Consider the following 21,352-nt stretch of genomic DNA (forward strand, 5'->3'; position numbering starts at 1 on the left):
CCACGTGACGGAGTGCCGACATTGAAGGTATATAAATCTCTCTGTGTAAACACACCCTAACTACGTTCACACTACGTATATTTCAGTCAGTATTGCAACCAAAACCAGGAGTGGATTAAAAACACAGAAAGGATCTGTTCACACAATGATGAAATTGAGTGGATGGCCGCCATATAACAGTAAATAACGGCCATTATTTCAATATAACAGCCGTTGTTTTAAAATACCAGCAAATATTTGCCATTAAATGGCGTCCATCCACTGAATTTCACCATTGTGTGAACAGATCCTTTCTATGTTTTTAATCCACTCCTGGTTTTGGTTGCAATACTGACTGAAATATACTGACTGAAATGTACATATACTGACTGAAATATACGTAGTGTGAACGCAGCCTGATGGTGCATTTACACAGAGAGATTTATCTGACAGATTTTTTAAGCCAAACCCAGGAATGGATTGCAAAAGAGGAGACATATCAGTCTTTCCTGTATGAGCTGTTCTCTGTTAATAGTCTGTTCCTGGCTTTGGATTCACAAATCTGTCAGATAGATCTGTCTGTGCAAACGCACCATAATGCTAAGTTTACACAGAGCGATAATTGGCCCGATCGTGTGATTAGCGATTTCGAAGTAACAATTTTTTTATTTATAACGATCAGCATTTAGACGGCACGATATATCATACGGAAAAATTGTTTTGCGATCGTTTTGCAATCGCGCGCCCGCAGCCCAGCCCGCCCGCAGCCCGCCCCCCCCCCCCCCGCTCGCAGCCCGGCCTCCCGCTCAACCGCAGCCACCCGGCGCCGCCCCGATCGCCACCCCCGTCGTTCCGATCGCCGCCGCTCCGATTGCCACCCCCACCGCTCCGAACGCCACCCCCGCCACTGCCGCTCCAATCGCCACCCCCGCCGGTCCGATCGCCCCCCCCCCCCCCCCCGCTGCCGATCTGATCGCCCCCGACGCCCCGGCCACGAGCACATGTTACCTGCTCCGCGTAGCAGGTCTTCGAAATCCCCGGCTCCCCTCTTCAGTGCATTGATTGGCTGAAGAGATGAGCCGGGAATTTCAAACGGCTCCTCTTCAGCCAATCAGTGCTGCCTTGCATTGATTGGCTGAAGAGGGGAGTCGGGAATTTCAAAAGGCTTCTCTTCAGCCAATCAGTGCTGAAGAGGAGCACTGATTGGCTGAAGAAGAGCCGTTTGAAATTCCCGGCTCCCCTCTTCAGCCAATAAATGCACTGAAGAGGGGAGTCGGGTACTTCGAAGACCTGCTACGCGGAGCAGGTAACGTATGCTCGTGGCCGGGGCGGCGGGGACGATCGGAGCGGCGGCAGCGGGGGGCGATCAGAGCGGCGGTGGCAATCGTAGCGGCGGTGGGTGTGGCGATCGGGGCGGCGAGGGTGGCGATCAGAGAGGCGGGGGTGGCGATCGAGCCGGCGCAGGGGGCTGCGGGGGGCCGGGCGGCGTGCAAGGCGGCGGGCGGCCGGACTATTGCGCGACGACTGTGTACACTGAACGATCAGCGAATGTCTTTCGAACGACGAACGGCGATTTAAGAACATGTTAAAAGATCAAAATGAACGATTTATCGATCGTTCGCCGCGTTTACACGTATGATTATCGTTCGAATTCGATAGTTATCGCGAAAATTCACCCTATAATCGTTCCGTGTAAACGTAGCATAAGGGTCCATTTACACAGAAAGATTATCTGACAGATTATCTGCCAAAGATTTGAAGCCAAAGCCAGAAATGGATTTGAAAAAATGGAGAAATTTAGGCTTTCCTTTATGACCTGATCTTTGTTTATAGTGTACTCCTGGCTTTGGCTTCAAATCTTTGGCAGATAATCTGTCAAATAATCTTCCTGTGTAATGGTGCATTTACACGTAACGTTAATCGTTCGAATTTTCACAATAACGATCGCATTTGAACGATAGTCGGCTCGTGTAAACACAACGAACGATCAAGGGACGAGCGAAAAACCGTTCATTGTGATCTTTCAACATGTTCTCAAAACGGTGTTGGTCGTTCGCTAAATATTCGCAGATCGCTTCGTGTAAACAGTCTTTCAAAGATTCACCCTAAGGGTACAAACCCACTTGACGTATTTGCTGCGTGAATCAGTTTTAAAAATAAGCAGGCAAAACGCAGGTTGGCTTTATACAATTGTTCTGCGTTAAAATACGCAATTGCGTATTTTTGAAGCGTGAAGCTACATGCGTTTTTCGCACAGGTTGTTAACAACTGATGCTTTGCTAACAACAAGCTTCACGCTTCAAAATACGCAATTGCGTATTTTAACGCATTCAAAATACGCAATTGCGTATTTTAACGCAGAACAATTGTATAAAGCCAACCTGCGTTTTGCCTGCTTATTTTTAAGACTGATTCACGCAGCAAATACGTCAAGTGGGTTTGTACCCTAAGTGTGAGATGGGCTTAAGCGAACTTAAAAACGATCGCAATAACGATTTTACTAACGAATTTTTTCTAACGATTTATTCGTCTAAACGCTGATCGTTATAACAAAACAAATCGTTGCTTCAAAACGTTAAACGATCGATTGGGCGAATTATCGCTCCGTGTAAACGCGGCATTATTGTTTCTGTTCTTGACCAACCATAGAACTGATCTCCTGAGTGACGGCATCCCAGAAACCTGCTTTGCTGAACTACTAATTGACAGTAAGAGCACCTGTGGAGCCTCCCTTGGCCGGTGCACATGGCCTCACCCTTTGCCATTTATCATCGGAGCAGGTATGACATTGTGCAGAGCTCTGTAATGCAGGAATCCTTCCGTCCCTATTATTGGCAGTGGCCTCATTAGACTCTGCGGCACGTGTCTGTATCACATTGAGATCACAGCGGGAGAGCTCAGAGAAGAAGAAGAGCTCTCTGTAACAAGACTTTCTACCTCCCAATGGAAAATCCTAAAATATTAGGGCTTTCAATTTGGCGACTTTATTTAGCCCATAAAAGCAAGTGGTCTTGAGACTTAAAGGGGTTGTCCAGCAAAAAACTTTTTCTTTCAAATTTACTACAATTAAAAAATCTCAAGTCTTCCCATACTTATTAGCTCCCATATGTCATGCAGGAAATGTTTTATTTTCAGTCTGACACAGTGCTCTCTGCTGACATCTTTGGCCGAGACAGGAACTGTCCAGAGCAGGAGAGGTTTTCTATGAAAACCGAGACAGAGTTCCTGTCTCGGCCAGAGATGTCAGCAGAGAGCAGTGTCAGACTGAAAATAAAACAACACTTCCTTCATGATATACAGTAGCTAATAAGTATGGGAAGAGTTGAGATTTTTTAATAGAAGTAAAATACAAATCTATGTAACTTTCTGATATCAGTTAATTTGAAAGAAAAAGTTTTTCGCTGGACAAAGTCACTGAGGGGTTGTTAGTTTCCTTTTAAATGCACATATGTGAAAAGACCATAGGGATTAATGTAGCTCGATAAAATTATAGATGCCTACATATAAATATATACGCATTAATAAACAATTGTAAGGTATGAACCCATGTCTCCTATGCAGGTTAGATTTTACAGAAAAGAACCTGAGAACCCTTGCAGCTATTTTTCCTTGCTTAGGGTATGTTCACACAGAGCAAAAGCGTCGGATCTCTCACAGTGTCTCTATGGGAGGGCTTGCGAGCCTCCTTTTCCGTCACTTTTCGCTCAAGCCTTCCCATAGAGACACTGTGTGATCCTCCACGGAATTCCACATCTTTTGCTCTGTGTGAACATACCCTCATGCATATAAATAGTATATAGTGGATATGCCATAAATGTTTGATGGATGCAGATCCCAACTGTATGACCTGTGACATCCTGATTTCATCTTGACTGGTTGTATAACACTTAAAAGTCATGGATACAGTATAGCACAAGGTCCTACCATATGTTGTTTTTGCAACTCTCATTAAATTATGGGAATAAGGCTGGGTTCACACCAGCCCCAGGCTGCCCTGGCTGGAGAGCGGCAAGTCCACCCTTCCCGCCGGCCAACACCACAACCCCTGGACCCGTTCGCGAAGACCCCCCTGCACCCCGCGGCCACCAGCGGCTCCCAGTACCCGTGCGGGGCTCCTCAGGGGCCACCACCACCTCACATTCCAGCCCACACCTGGTTCACACTATGTTTTTGCAATCCGTTTTTTGCAAAAACCACATGAAAAACTGATGAAAAAAAAACGATGCAATTTTGTGCATCCGTTTTGATCTGTTTTTCCATTGACTTCCATTAAAAAAAAACACAGATGAAAACGGACACAAAAAAGAGGTCAACCACATTTTTGTGTATGCTAAAAAAAACTGACCCATCTTCACCCATTTTTTTATTAACAGAAGTCAACAGTTTTCCCATCCGTTTTTTTTTGTTTTTTTTTTTAAACGGATGAAGAAAACAGATTGCAAAAGCATAGTGTTAAACAGCCCCCTTGACTGTGATGCCATCCACTGCAAGCAGGTCAGATGGGGCTTGGGAGGCTTTTGTTGTTGAGATACATCCCACCGCTAAGACCTGCAACTGTCTTACATAAATGGCGTATTCTTTGGATATTCCATAAATGTTTGAGATGTCATATGAGGACCATCTTAGTCTATATACCTTGTTAGAGACTTGAGCATGTAATGGCAATGGAGTCTATCCTCCTGTCTATCTTGCTTTACACCATGATAGCCCTTTGAGAATAGCAGTGTAAGGGTCCTGTTATGACGGCCCTATTAAACTGTAAACAGTGCTGATCTGCTAGATCGGTGCTCGTTTACTGGGCCTATTACACGGCCCAATAATTGTTTAGCAAGGGCTGCATGGACATCGTTAGCTATGTCCATGCAGTGTGGTGGAACGTCCCTGAGTTCATACCAGAGGTGGTGATTGTCGTGATGCCAGTGCTAGTCCAGCACACAGGTGTGATGTTGGTACCTGTTTTGTGTATGGCCGATTTGTTCCCCATTTACTGAACAGTCTCTTGGAATACAGAACACTTTGGCAGTAAATAGCTTCTCTTGATACAGACTTGTGTTCACTTGTGCTGGGAGATACTTTTAAGTGTGGATATAAGAGGTAGATGTAGCGGTACTTGTATAGTTTAGAGTTGAGCAGTGGAGAGGAGAGGAGTCCCAACCCAAGGTAGTTGTGTGCTCTGCCCGGAACTTTTAGAGATAAGAATACTTGAGAGAGAGAGAGATACTTGTGCCCGTGTTTTGACTATGTCTTGCCTGACCGCCTTCTGCCCTACAGTGTTGGGGGACCTGTCCTATTAGGGTGACACAAGCCCCAGTCATGGTTACCTGGCCGAAGCTAAGTGTCCGAGGTACATTTAAAGGGGATGTCCAGTGAGAGAAGTAGATAGAAGACAATAAAGAAGCTAATCCTCCCTCTCAGTGTCCCCCCCCCAGTGTTCTCCTAAGGGAACCTGGGTCCCCCACTGAATGATCCCGCCTCCACTTCTGAGATAAACTCGCCTCAGTGGTGTCAACTCGCCCTGGTCAGTGATTGGCTGAGCGGGTTATCACTGCCAAGACGAGTACATCTCAAAAGTGGAGGAGGGATCATTCAGCGGCGAGGGGGGGGACACAGAGACCTGTAGGAGTACAGTAAGGGGAACAGAGAGGTAGGAATAGCTTCTTTATTGTTTTCCATATACTTGCAACGCTATATAACAACTTTTACCTTGCCAGAAAACCCCTTTATGGATATGTTCCCTCTGCATTTAGACAAAGATATAAAGCTGACAGTAGTGGGAAGGCTTCCATGCATGAATATAATCATACGCCCCCAGTATTGTTTTGTAGGAAAGCAGAACAGACTGCACTTTCCTATACAGTGGGGGCCCCAAAAAACACTCTCTTGGACTGTCAACATATGGCGTTGTATGACTACCGTATCTGTATTTGGCAACCATGCTGTCCTTACACTTATGTAATATACTTAAATGAAATAATAATGAAGTTTTGCCAGCAAAGTGTAACCATCTAGAATAACAAGCTACAAGAAGTTGCTGCCAAATATGACAGAAGCCTGTGAGAAAATAAACCCAGATTATTGGAAAATGCCAAAACTAACAGAACTATCACCTGCCCTGCTATATAACCAGGAGGAGTTTGTTTTTATTCTTTTTCATCAACACTAAAGTTTGTGAACATTTTTTGGTGTACAACATATTTAAAGTGAAACCGTCCCTTGCTTCATGCTGCCTGTGGTTTCATTTGCAACCATTTATTTTTGCTTTTATACAAAGGAAAATGCTGATACCGTAAGTCCAGGATTCTGTGCTGATTTGTACTTTGCTTCTATGTAAAAGTCTCCAGTTTTCCCATACGTATCAGCTGCTGCATGTCCTGCAGGAAATGTTTTCTTTTCAGTCTGACACTGTGACATCTGCTGACATCTCTGTCCGAGACAGGAACTGTCCTGAGGTTTTCTATGGGAATTTGCTGCTGCTCTGGACAGTTCCTGACATGGACAGAGGAGGCAGCAGAGAGCACAGTCTCAGACTGGAAAGAATACACCACTTCCTGCAGGACATACAGCAGCTGATAAGTATGGGAAGACTGGAGATTTTTAAATAGAAGTAAATTGCAAATCTATATAATTTTCTGACCCCTGTTGAGTTTAACGAAAAATATTTTCGCGGGACAACCCCTTTAATCTGCTGTAGATTGCACACTACTATGGTGTGGATTGCACACTACTATGGTGTGGATTGCACACTACTATGGTGTGGATTGCACACTACTATGGTGTGGATTGCATACTGCTATGGTGTGGATTGCATACTGCTATGGTGTGGATTGCATACTGCTATGGTGTGTATTGCACATTACTATGGTGTGGATTGCATACTACTATGGTGTGGATTGCATACTGCTATGGTGTGGATTGCACACTACTATGGTGTGGATTGCATACTGCTATGGTGTGGATTGCACACTACTATGGTGGGGATTGCACACTACTATGATGTGGATTGCATACTGCTATGGCGTGGATTGCACACTGCTATGGTGTGGATTGCACACTACTATGGTGTGGATTGCATACTACTATGGTGTGGATTGCACACTACTATGGTGTGGATTGCACACTACTATGATGTGGATTGCATACTGCTATGGCGTGGATTGCATACTGCTATGTTGTGGATTGTATACTGCTATGGTGTGGATTGCACACTACTATGGTGTGGATTGGACACTACTATGGTGTGGATTGGACACTGCTATGGTGTGGATTGCACACTACTATGGTGTGGATTGCACACTACTATGGCGTGGATTGCACACTACTATGGTGTGGATTGGACACTACTATGGTGTGGATTGCATACTGCTATGGTGTGGATTGCATACTGCTATGGTGTGAATTGCACACTGCTATGGTGTGGATTGCACACTACTATGGCGTGGATTGCACACTATTATGGTGTGGATTGCACACTACTATGGTGTGGATTGCACACTACTATGGTGTGGATTGGACACTACTATGGTGTGGATTGGACACTACTATGGTGTGGATTGCATACTGCTATGGTGTGGATTGCACACTACTATGGTGTGGATTGCACACTGCTATGGTGTGGATTGCATACTGCTATGGTGTGGATTGCACACTACTATGGTGTGGATTGCACACTACTATGGTGTGGATTGCACACTACTATGGTGTGGATTGCACACTACTATGGTGTGGATTGGACACTACTATGGTGTGGATTGGACACTACTATGGTGTGGATTGCATACTGCTATGGTGTGGATTGCACACTACTATGGTGTGGATTGCACACTACTATGGTGTGGATTGCACACAACTATGGTGTGGATTGCACACTACTATGGCCTGGATTCCATCAACATAAATAAATAGCTCAAATCTGAAACATGAATCCACAGTGTGAAATCTGTAGGGGAGCAGTTTTGAGCTCCAAGATCTCCCGACCCCACCATATAGGGCTTTTTCAAAAGACAGATGAAAAAATGGATGAAAAAGCAAATGCATTTGTGTGCATCTGTTTCGATCCGTTATTCCATTGACTTCCATTATAAAAAAAGGAATTAAAACACATCTGTTTTTTGTTCTTTTTAGCATACACAAAAATGCAATTGACCGTGTTGACCGTGTTGACCATGCATTTTGATCCTTTTTTTTTGTATAATGGCAGTCATGTCCAAATCCTAACCTCCAACAACTGTTCCACTAGGGAAGGAGGGAGGGGTGAGTTTCGAGACCCCCATAGATATTAGATGATTAGCCAGTCCTGCCTGAAATCAGCAAATTAAGCCATTCATTCCATACTTATTATCCATATTCCATACAAATTATCTGTTCAGTCTCCTTCCCCCAGTTCTGAGCTGCTGCTTTCTGCTCAAGACACAAAACTGTGTGAGCTTCTCTCTCCGTCTCCCCCTCCTCCACCCTCCTTTGCAAGACGGCTAATATAATCAAGTCCCTGGTAGGCTGTATCTGCAACTTTGTAGCTTCTTTTTAATTTGAGGTCAAGTTGCTGATGAACTCACTGTGATTAATCCTCCTATAATCTGGACAGAGTACCTATGCAAGTCTATGGTCTATAATGCCAGTCTGTTACAATGTCCCTATTACACCCTATACATTAACTTATGGATGTTTGCTATCCATGACATAAGACTGACATCTTAGCTGTTCCCTACTGCATCTACAGTTATATACCAGTGAATGGAGCAGTATATAATACTTGTAAGGGATATTCTTAGAAGAGAAGATGATAAGCAGATCCCTAAGTTACATACATATCTATCATCCCTTATAGTGAAATAGAACTTTTACCTTAATGTAGATCCCAATGGCAGCTCCAGGGTCTCTATCTCAGCACACACTTTCTCATATATTTTCTCCCCATTCTGATCCTCCAACAGCATTTCAGCTCTTCCGACTGCCGCCATAGTCCTGGATCATGAAATATCCTCATTTGCAGATTGGTATTTTGTTTTTACAGAAAAGTAATGTATACTCAGCATAAAATGCAGAAGAATTCCGTGCCCTAACCTGACCCCAAAATAGCTGAATACGGATTTATAGGAACAAACAAGGAAACCTGGTTTTAGATAACAAAGTACAGGCAGAGAAAGCTGATAAATACATTGGACGAGGTACTCCAGCGGAGAAAAAAAGAGATTTGTAATTTACTTCTATTAAAAAATCTCAAGTCTTCCAGTACTTATCAGCTACTGTATGTCCTGCAGAAAGTGCTGTATTATTTCCAGTCTGACCCAGTTCTCTCTGCTGCCATCTCTGTCCATGTCAGTAACTTTCCAGAACAGTAACAAATCCCCAAATACCACTTCCTGCAGGACAAACAGCAGCTGATAAGTACTAGAAGGGTTGAGATTTTTAATAGAAGTAAATTACAAATCTCTGTCACTTTCTTGAACCAGTTTAATTGAAAGAACTTTTTTTTTTTGCTGGAGTACCCCTTTAAGGCTAATGTCTTGAGCAACATACAGAAATTATCACAGAACTTTTCCATTCTGGATATGCAGTGAACATCAACATGTTTCAGTCTACAAGAAGGGCAGCTTCCCAGAAGAGTAATGCAATGGCCAAGGGGTTGGGTGCCCTGGATGGTTCCTGTACCCATCTCAAACATCTCATAAAATACATAGTCTGTAAACTCAATGGAACCAGTTTAAAGGCAACAATAAAACCTCACATCCAAAATATATCACAATAGAGAGCAATATAAAAAAGAATAATAAAAAAATAATTGAAAACACCCCTTTCTCACTATAATACTTCTGATGTCCTGGTTCAAGGGGTAGAATACTAAAGGAACATGAGGCCCTGGTGGTTTCAGACACCTTGGAATATTACAGTACTAGGAAATCATTGCTGTGTTGTGTGCTCGCAATAATACATATACTTGTATTGTAGCCAGCCCAGTCATAAAGAAAAGCCTGAGATTTCTCCTCTTTTCAAATCCATTCCTGGCTTTGGCTTCAAATCTTTTGCAGATAATCTGTCAGATAATCTTTCTGAGTAAATGGACCCTAATGGTGCGTTTACACAGGCAGATTTGTCTGAGAGATTTTGGAAGCCAAAACCAGGAATGGATTTGAAAAGAGGAGAAATCTGAGTCTTTTCCTTATGACCGGTTCCCTGTTTATAGTCCGTTCCTGGCTTTGGCTTCAAAAATTTGTCAGATAAATCTGCCTGTGTAAACGCATCATTATGGTGTGTTTACACAGACAGATTTAGCTGGCAGATTTTGGAATCCAAAGCCGGGAATGGATTTGAAAAGAGGAAAAATCTCAGGTCTTTCCTTTATGACATGTTCCCTGTTTATTGTCTGTTCCTGGCTTTGGTTTTAAAAATCTGTCAGATAAATCTGTGTAAACACACCATAAGAAGCATTGATCAACATGACCCGGCACCATCAGAATAGCAGTGGCAGGGCATCTTGCTTATTATTTTAAAGCCTAAGCTCATAGCTGTTGTATATACAGTATATGACTAATGCCAGTATCTGGGTCATCCAATAGGCTGACTTCACTTCACCAGGTCTGCATGTGACTCTCCAGAAACAACAAAATATCTTGTGTTTGATACCTAAATTTAATGTGAGCTGTACATATACCCTTTTTTTCCGAAAATAATAAACAATCTCCCACAGCAGTTCCGGGACCACTTGTACAGCAGGGACAGTATTTCAGCTTCTCATACAGCACAGCAGGGACAGTATTTCAGCTTCTCATACAGCACAGCAGGGACAGTGTACTGTATGGCTGCAGGCGATGGAATAATGGAAGACTATGTGCAGCTCTAAATCTGGCGGTAGGGGACAACAGGGATGACGGCAGGCGATGGGCCTCTTGATGCCTTGCCAACACATCTACAAGTGACGGCTGCAGAAGTGAACATTGGGGTTGGCAGCAAGTGACGGTCTTCATGTCCTGCATGCAGCTGCTCTGCAACGGACAGTAAAGGTAGGGGACAATGGCGGTGGGCTAAAGAGATTCACAGCTGCATGCCCTGGTGTTGCTAGGTCTTAAAGTGTCACTGTTGTTTTTTTTTCTTGCAGAAATCAATAGTACAGGCGATTTTAAGAAACTTTGTAATTGAGTTTATTTGGCAAATATGCCATTATCTGCATTCAAAAAAAGACTTTTCCCAGGTCCCGGGGCAGGAGGGAGATTAGTCAGCAGCAGAGAGCAGAGAACAAAGGTTTACACAGTGGGACCTGTGTGAAAGACGGTATTCAGAAGCCAGAGAGGTCAGTGCTGACTTCAGAGGAGATAGCTGGTGATGTAGCTGTAAATAAACTATTTGTTGTCCTGTTTTGGTGCCTCATCTTCCTCCACCCCTCCCCTCTCCATAGAAAACCATGAAGACAGGGGGGGGGGGGGGGGGGCGGGAGAGCTTCAAACTGCTTTTTCATGACAAAAATGAAATGCATTTTTTGCTTATAAACCCAATTACAAAGTTTCTTAAAATCGGCATTTCTGCAAAAAAATTTAAACAACAGTAACACTTTAATTTCGATGGAGGCCTTATAATAAGCAATTCAGTAAAACCCCTGCAAGTTCTTATTTTCAGGGGAAACAGGGTATAATACAGAGAGATGCACACAGAGTGTTATCATGTATTGACCATAAGATAGTTAGAGAAGATTCACTTTCGTGCTAGAACAGGAGCGTCAAACTCAAGCCCTCCAGCTGTTGCAAAACTACAAATACCATCATGCCTGGACAACCAAAGCTTTGGCTTTGGCTGTCCAGGCATGATGGGAATTGTAGTTTTGTAACAGCTTGAGGGCCTGAGTTTGACACATGTGTTCTTAAACATCTTGTGCCTGCAATAAGTGTGTAGAATTGTATAGCAGAATTATGGACAATAAAATAGGGATCAAAGTATACAATTCTTCATCTCTAACTGCCACGTAAAATGTAGGTGGCAAACCCCTTGTCTCTATTAATAAAGCCTAAACCCTTCAAGTAGGGTGACAGCATACACAGTTGTGGTGTCCCAACACAGGTGTTGCCATTAGTTACAGCTTTCGCAAAAGCCTATACATTTTGTAAGCAAGTGGTGATGTAGTAATGATAAAGTTTCGCCACATGAGGTCACTATTGTGCACTTAGTTGCTGCACAGCTGAAAAAAGGAAAGGGTTATTGTTTGCTTGTATGTCACATGGATCTGTGGACCAAAGAGAGCATCTTCTTCTTCTCTCCTATCATCTCTTTCTTTGTATCTTCTATATGCACTCTTCACCCATACACAGCACACCTTACAGGGGCTGTAGTTAGGAAGTCACATGGGTAGAGGAAGTGTAGTGTTCTTTTGGTGTTGGACTCTGTAGAGACAGGACGAAACTAACAGTTTCTCTTCAAGTAGCTTTACCCAACACTATGTAGTGTTAAACCCTTCACAGGAGAAGACAAGTTAGAGATCATCTCAACCCACGCCGTGGACTAAGAGAGTCACAGTACAGGACAGTATCCACAAAGGCAGAAAGCTAGGAACTGATCTGGGTAGAGCAAAGTTTCTAGAAGCCTATGAACTCTATCTCGCAGTGTGGTTGTCAGCAGGGAACCCTTAGCATTCCGCTCATCCCAGGTAACAAGGACTGGGGCTTGTGTCACCCACTAGGACGGGCCCCCAGACACTGGTAGGGCAATAAGTGGTTCATTCCGACAAGAGTCGATGCACAGGCACAAGTATTCTCTCTCAAGTATACTTCTATTTTTACCTCATCCTCCAACATCCCGGCAGAGCACAGTACTACTTGGGTTGGAACTCTCAAGACATCCTCCTGTCTGCTCCTCTGATTCTTCTGTATACCTCCCAACACACAACCCAGTCGGCACGACTATACCACTCTCTACGCTCTCATCACAGATCTGGATCCTGTACTATTAAGTGTATTATCAAGTGTAAAGTATTCTGTCAAGGCAAAGCTGTATGTGCTGCACACAAGTATCTGCAGAGTAAACAAGATCTTATTTATGATAAAGAGACTATGTTATCCTTCACCTTGCACCGACACAGTATACACAGAATCCTTGGGACATTTACCCTTTTTGTGGGTGGCAGTACCAATAGTCTGGGTGGGTTACTACTTTACTCTGGACCACCGTGACAACAGCTCATGGGACCCCTCAGCCGCTCGGCAGGTCACTGACCACAGGGGAACAAGGTGTATACAGCCCTATAAAATAAAAGCAGGTGTGCCATCATACCTGTATGGCCAACCGGCACTGGCGTCGCGACACAACACAACACCCTAGGGTCCGGCTACATCTAGGCCAACCGCCACAGAAGTGGTGTCACGCTTTACCATCTGACAAGTTACCAGCCGTACCTCCACCATAGCACCGCGGGGGCATACCACAGAGTACCATCAGATTTAACAACTCTTTAAAGGACCAACCTCTGACTTCCCGAAGAGCAGAAAAACTTTCCATTTGCCCTGTGTCCTGCCTACATTCTCTCCATCAGTTGTCTGTGGCAGTGCCAGGGAGTGAAGAGGACAGTAAGCTGCAGAAACGATCAGAACGTTAAACAGATTTATAAATTGGGCTACATTCACATTTTCCGTAGTTTTCTCTATAATTACGGATCCGCAAATTTGCTGCACAGATTGTCCCATAGAAGTCTATGGGAGTGTCTGTCATTTTTATGGATGAAACGTCCATAACATCTGCAAATCCATAAAGAATACAGATGAGTAACCATTTTAAACCATTCCCACTTATTTAACTATCACTTTCCCCTCTTTTGCTGATCCGCAAAAAATACAGATTACGGATGCATTACGGACTAATTTTGTGCAGATTGCGGACAAAGATTGCAGACATCATATGCATTCCTCAAAAACTATTGGACATGTGAGTGTAGCTTTACTTTATTTTAAAAACAGAAGTCTTCCAGTACTTACCAGCTGCTGTATGTCCTGCAGGAAGTGGTTTATTCTCTCCAGTCTGACACAGTGCTTTCTGCTGCCACCTCTGTTTGTGTCAGGAACTGTCCAGAGCAGAAGAGGTTTCCTATGGGGATTTGCTGCTATTCTGGAAAGTTCCTGACATAGACAGAGGTAGCAGCAGAGAGCCCTTTGTCAAAATGGTAGCAATATATCTCTTCCTGCAGAACAAACAGCAGCTGATAAGTACTGGAAGACTTGAGGTTTTTAGGAGTAATTTACAAATCTGTATACCTTTCTGACACCATTTGATTTAAAAACCACTTTGTCTCTACAGAGTACCCCTTTAAGATCTACAAAATCTGGGTTCTGAATTTTATTAAAGGGGTCTGGGGTCCATATGTCTATGTTTTTTATTCATTAAGGAGAGGGTCATTTGCTTGATTAAAGTCCCTAGTTTTGGGGACACACCACCCTGTACATCTCTTCTTGGAGTTTCAATGTCTCAGATATTTTTCGGTGTGATTCATGTTATGTATCTATGTAGAACATGTGCTTCTTCAGAAAAAAAATGGAGTGATTAAATTAGTCATGCTTATGTTACATGTCCGCAAGTACGCTGTTTGGTACTAATTGTGATGTTCTTGTATAATGTTACACACAAGTACACATGAATAAGAGCGGATCAGCTGGCCACGAGCTCTCTACTCACAATTATGGCAATCTGCCTAATGTATTTTACTTGGTTGCAGTTATCACACTGGCTGAACATGAGTGACGTCTGTATATGTAACATATATAATAGTGATGATAATGGTGAGAATAATCTTCAATAACTGTTCTTAATATAGATCATTTCATGTTCTAGTCTCCGGCTAAGGGTATGTGCACACTAAGGAATCTTGGCGGATCACCCGTTGCGAATTCCACAGATCGCCCCCCACTTCCAAGCAACACTTGCAATCACAACAACAGAGAGTCAGGGATCACCCCAACCCACACCGAGAACGTCTCTAAAGGTGCAGGACAGTATCCTAAAGCTAGAAGAACTGATCCGGATAGAGCAAAGTTGCTACAAGCCTACGTACTCTATTTCGCAGCGCAGGTGTAACCAGGTAATCTTGGCCACCTTGCTCAACTCAGGTAACAAGGACTGGAGCTTGTTTCACCTTGTTAGGACAGGTCACCCAACACTGCAGGGATAAAGGTGATATCACGACAAAGGTCATAACAGGCACAAGTATTCTTCTATTCTCAAGTACTCTCAAGTGTTCTACTACTTCTTCTTCTAAAGTCCCGGCAGAGCACAGTACTAAATTGTGTTGGGACTCTCAAGACAAACTCCTCTCTACTACTCTGAACTCTCACGACTAGAGATGAGCGGACCGTCGGACTTTTGGTCCAACGGCATCAGCGCTCTCTCATCATGCCTTTGATCCCGGCCGCATACTTGCGCTCCCGCGAATATGCGGCCAGGATATTCCAGGGATTTCAACAGTGATTCCCTGGAATATCCTGGCCGCTTATTCCCGTAAGCGCAAGTATGCGGCCGGGATCAAAGGAATGATGAGAGAGAGAACTGCTTTCGGACCAAAAGGCCGAGCAATTCGCTCATCTCTACTCACGACCTACTCCTCTTCACTACTCTGAACTCACTCTACTTCTCAGCACACTACCAAGACAACACTGCTATTCTACCTCTAAAGCTCTTAGCACAGATTTATCCAGTCAAGTTAAAGGTCTATTGTCAACCTGTATGCCGAAACATTGCTTCAGTAAAGAAGAGTTTATTTATTATAACGGGACTCAGTGGTTATTGTTCAAGCACCTACACAGTAGTTACACCATCCTTTGGTCATCTCCCCTTTCTGTGGGTGGCGGTACCGATAGTCCGGGTGGGTCATAACTCCACTCCGGATCACCGTGATAAGCGCCCAAGGGACCCATCCAACTCAGCAGGTCAATGACCACAGGGGAAAGAATATAGCCGGCCTCAAAGACTAAAAGCAGGTGTGCCTCCATACCTGTGTGCTAAGTCAGCACTGGCGTCACGACAACATACCATCTGTTTGGGCTATATCCCACCGACCAATCACCATAGAAATGGCGTCACCCGGAACAACTCCATAGGTGACCAGTCGAGCACACACCACACAGGCACTTATAGATGCCAGTATATACTGTATGCTATAATGACACCTTTTTTTCACTTTTGTGTGCGTTCCACATTTTGTTCTTGTGGCAGATGGATCCACATACTCAGAACCATATTTAAGGGATGTGGCGCAGGAGGGACATAGACCATTTTAGGACTACTTGTTGTATTATTATATTTTGTCTTTGGGAGAGGTGGGGATCTACCTAATGGGGTAAAATACCTATCTACTGGGGCATCTATCTAGTGGGGTAAATTATTTACTACTGGGGGCCTCTACCTAATTAGAAAAATAACCTTATTGGGGCATCTACCCAATAGGATACAATTACCTACCTAGGATAAGGAGGAGCATACTGGCAGCATTCTAAGGACATTCAGTAAGAAGTGGAATTTGGCTATCTAGGACCTCCTTAACTGGACTGAGACCCAATATGGCATGAATAAGGAACACTCCCAGAAAATATGAAGCAATGTCCCAGGGGGCCACAGTGCATGTCCAACAGGTGTCAGAAAAGGCAGAGGGTTAATTTTATTGGTTGTAATACCAGCACATAAGCAGTTTAGATTAGGTCTCCTATTACTGCATGCATGGGGGAGGGGGTTGGCACCTTCGTGCACGCTCAATGGCATAAATGATAAATACATAAATACCAAACAAGTAAAATAAAAAAAAATCTGTGAAAAACGGGAAAATTGTTGCATTGGCGTTTTTATTTCTGTTTCGGATAACCTGAAACTGATGATAGGTTCCCTTTAGTTGCTGCAGTGTTTCGCTGGGGTTGGGGGGGGCGGGCAGCAAATGATTACTAGTAATGGGCCCTTTGCTCCAGCGCTCTCTTCATCACACAGTCGGCTTTTCTTGGAACGTTTCCATTTCTCAGAAAGATTCTCATCTTTCGATTTTCCCCTTTACTAATTTGAAAACATATTACTTTTGTGAGAACATGTACAATATATAGAATAACTGTGTTAGTATGGTAATTGAATTGGAAAGCAGATTAGCTGTATTAGGCAAAGCTCGGCCTAGATGCAGCCTGGAAACTTCATGGAATTAAACAAGATGAATATATGCTAGTGTGCTTGCATCTGGAGCGTGATGAAGGGATTCCCCGGCTGGATTACTTGCGGTTAACATAGAAAACACGGGCGGAGACCACATTATGCAATATATTTGTTACCCGCTCCTGCTCACACTTACATGACATCAATCCTGTTCTGATGATGTCACAGAGCGACAGCTTTACAACAGAGCATCCGACTGTCCCTTACCTGTAAATAAAGTTAAAGGGAAGGGAAGCTAATAGCAGGTTAGACGAATCTAACCTGCTCATAGCCCCCTACTGTGCAGAAGACACACAGGATGACGGTATGTCTCTTACCTTCCTCCTCGCCACTGTTCCTGTGCACTTTTAACATAATCCTGTGTCCAGTAAGGCTGTTTGGAGCACTGCCCGCACCCAGAGCATCAATCTGCCCCAGATGGCCCGCCCCTTTAAATGATTATGAGTGGAGCACGGCAGTAAAGTCTGGAGGAAAGAAGAGAAAGGGGGAACACGATCGAAACCTTTAAGTATCTTAAGGGACTAAAAAAAGGTTCAGGAGGGAAGTGTTTTTAGAAAAAAAAACTGAACTGAAGAACAAGAGGACACAGTGAGAGGTTATCTGGGGGGAAAGATCAGAAGCAACGTGAGAAAATATTTCTTTACTGAAAGAGTAGTTGATGTTTGCAACAAACTTCCAGCAGATGTGGTTGGTAAATCTACAATAACAGAACTTGGGAAAAACATATATCTGGGAAACACATATGCCTGGGATAAACATATATCTATCCTAAGATAATAAGAAAGGAAATACTAAAAGGGCAGACTAGATGGACCCAGTGGTCTTTATGCCAACAATCTTCTATGTTTCTAATAATGCCTACTGCTGTGCCCCCATGTAGTTTTAATGTCCCCTGTGCCCCTCATATAGTAATAATGCCCCCCTGCATTGCCTCAACACACACACACAAAAAACATTATACTCGCCTTATACGAGCAGGGAGCTGGCCTCTCTTCTGGCCTCCAGCCTGAGCTGCGAGGACAGATCCTCCAGCAGGCACGATGACATCACATCATTTCACCTGCTGGGGGAAGAGATCACGTCCCAGCCTCTGAAACACTGCTGGGTGAAGTTGGGGGGTTATAAGGTAATAAGGGGTAGTGAGGTGGCAAGTGGGGGCCCTTGTGGGCCCCCCTGGCAGTGTGCTGTTGTTAGCAGTCCCCTTGAGAGCATGTTACCTTTTGGAAATTTCTTCGTGGAGTTTATTATGTGCAATCTCGGGTCTCCTACTGTAATGGAGAGTCAAAGAGGAGTTGTGGCTCAGCATTTGTGCTGCACTCTGGCACACCTCACCACTGCTTTCTCCTCCTTCTTCTTCATGAATAATCTCTGCAGCCCCGCCTCCTGCTCCCTCGTGCTGTCAGTCAGTGTCTCTCAGTGTTTATTTCAGTCTAAAGCTACAGAACTGATCTGCAATCCAACTGTGTTGGAGCTGTGGTATAGGGATAAAGCACCAGCCCACTAACAGTTTTTTTCGTGGGTTCTATTCCCCTGATGGAGCTGAAATATAGTTTTTTTTTTCACTATTGTATTATTTTTAAAAGTGCAAATAATTCCCAATCAGGTCCAAATTAGTTTTAAAATTCAGTATTGTATCCAATGATGAGAAAAAAGAAAAATACAGAGGAATGGAACTCAGGAAAAAAACTGTTAGTGGACTTTAGACGACGATTTACCATTAGACCACATACTGCAGATCAGTCCTTTATAGTCAGGTTTTGTGCGAAATAAAAACTCGGAGACAATGGCAGGAGGTCAGGCAGCAGAGATTATTCATGAAGAAGAGGGGGGAGGAAGCAGGGGTGAAGTGTGCATGAGTGCAGCAGAAATACTGAGCCTCATTGACTCCTCATTGACTCTTCTTTACAGTAGGATACCCAAGATTGCGCATAATCCACTCCATGGGAAAATTACCAAAAGGAAACATGCTCAGTGGGGGACTGCTAACTGCAGCACATTGTCAGCAGTTCCTGTCTCGGACAGAGATGTCAGCAGAGAGCACTGTATCAGGCTGAAAAAACATTTCCTGCAGGACATACAGCAGCTGATAAGTATGGGAAGACTTGAGATTTTTAAATAATAGTAAATTACAAATCTATTTAACTTTCTGAAACCAGTTGATTTAAAAGAAAAAGATTTTGGCTGGATAATCCCTTTAAAATTGCTGTTTCTTCAGTCATTTCATCTGTAACTCGTCTGATGAGGATGTCCTTGCACATTGAAAGCTAACAAACAATGATTTTTTTTTCTATTTAGACAATAAAGGTACCACACCTAAATACTTTTCTGTTTTGGACACAAAAATCTTTACTATCACTTGGATGTTGCTGGCTAACATAGCTACGACACTATCTGTTGCTATATATAGTACTGTACAAATACAGCCATTTATTGTATGCTACATGTATTGTGATGTACTTGGCATAGTTGTGTCTAGTCTTCTTTATACATAGTGTTTGCTGGAAACTCAATAAAACTTTATTGAGGTTAAATCTAATAAACAGCCTCACTACAAACTTGTATTTTCTGAAGCTTTTATGTAGGATTGTAATTGCTGTGACTGAAATCAACCACTAGATGGCGTCAGGACACAGGGGAATGCAGTAAGTGCAATAAGATGACATGGACATGTCCTGAACCTAAATTGTAATACAGATGTATGCCTTTAAAACATAACTAGTTACGTGTAGCTGCCACATGACCTCAGTCACATTTATTGCTACCGTCAAGTGGAAACTAGTAGATAACTAAAGACAATCTAATTCTATTGTTTTAATGCGATAATCTATACTGAACAGTGTATAAGGCTGTTACATTATTCTTTTCATATATGTTTTAAAGAAACTTGTGATCATCTTAGGAGACACATAATGATATTAGGAGATGACATACATAGGAACATCATGTCTTTACTGTATTTGTAGCCTGTCAACATGAAAACCTTTCATTTTTGGCAATATTTTAGAGCAAAAAAATAAATAAATATATGGTGCAGCCGGCGTAAACTGACCAAAAATGGCGCAAGCAAATATACACTGTGCCAATATATTGGTGCAAAAAGAATGATACATATGCCCCTAAGTATGTATGAGAAGCAGGTCACATTACCTTTCTTCTTCTTGGTCTCGGCCTTAAAGCTACTAGAAAAATTTGTGAGGAGGATCTGAAAGCCCAATCTTCTCACCCCAGGTGGATGGCTTAAACCTGAGAAAGTACTCATATATTTCTTCTGAACTCCTAGTGGGTCTCTGGCCAGGGTCAGCGCTGCACGACTTACACACTACGACCTTTACTACCTTACACCCTGCAATAGGGTATTGTACTAAAACTAACAATGAATAACATTCTTCATAATACTGCAATATACATCTTTACAAGGATCTGAAATACAGCAATGTGCATGTGGCCCTAAGAGTCTAAAATGCCAATATCCATAGAAATTCCTTATCTTATATTATTGGAGTGGATCCTTAAAGCAAATGGTATAATCTTATATGACACCAGGGAGATACATTCCTCGTATCTTCTCTGCAGTTTGGATTATGTCACCTCTAGGTGGTGCTGTTTTGTCACAATATATCAGTACCAGTATATACAGAACAATTTTTTTGTTCTCTGAAGCTTCACTGACATAAAGGAAAAATATTTAACAATATAAAACCTTTGTTTATTTATATATATATATATGTGTGTGTGTGTGTGTGTGTGTGTATGTATATAGCTGGCAGAAATCAGACAAGTCATATATCACTCAGAAAAATATCTATTCACCAGCAAACAAAAATTGTGCTGCTGATTGTTACAGCACAGTGTGTATATAGCCTAAGGCTATGTTCACTGAGAATTTATAGGCATATATTGGAGTGCTTGCATTATGGTTCAGAGTCCACCCATTGCACATCTGTATTGTGTTTCCCATTAAATGATACAGAATTTTAGGCTGCACACTTTGCATGTTTTTTTTTTTATCTTATACTGATAATTTCTACAACCATAACAATAAGTTGCATGTTACTTCTTTCTATGTATATTTCTGTGCATATTATATTGGGTTTCATAAAAAGACCCCCCCCCCCCCCCAAAAAAAAAACCCCAAAAAACTTGCAATTGAAAAAAATGCTCCTAAAAACACCTGTAAATCACCCATATAGAGCTGTTGCCTGGAAATAAATGTATATTTTCT

The 21,352-nt window shown here is 42.9% G+C and overlaps 1 protein-coding gene across 3 annotated transcripts in view; it reads right to left on the reverse strand.

The window, feature by feature from the left end:
- The window catches only part of EXOC6 (exocyst complex component 6), a 213,150-nt gene that overhangs the window by 187,747 nt on the left and 4,051 nt on the right, over positions 1-21,352 (reverse strand). For 2 of the 3 annotated variants that reach the window (XM_069980107.1, XM_069980109.1), the window contains one exon: positions 8,821-8,940. The exons of the other annotated variant lie outside the window; for it this stretch is intronic. In XM_069980107.1, the coding sequence (XP_069836208.1) occupies positions 8,821-8,936 (116 nt within the window). In that variant the 5' untranslated portion in view covers positions 8,937-8,940. Of the gene's footprint in view, positions 1-8,820; positions 8,941-21,352 lie in introns of those variants that run through there. 3 annotated transcript variants of the gene reach the window in all.

The sequence above is a fragment of the Dendropsophus ebraccatus genome, chromosome 8 (assembly GCF_027789765.1).
Source record: "Dendropsophus ebraccatus isolate aDenEbr1 chromosome 8, aDenEbr1.pat, whole genome shotgun sequence".
Taxonomy (NCBI): Eukaryota; Metazoa; Chordata; class Amphibia; order Anura; family Hylidae; genus Dendropsophus; species Dendropsophus ebraccatus.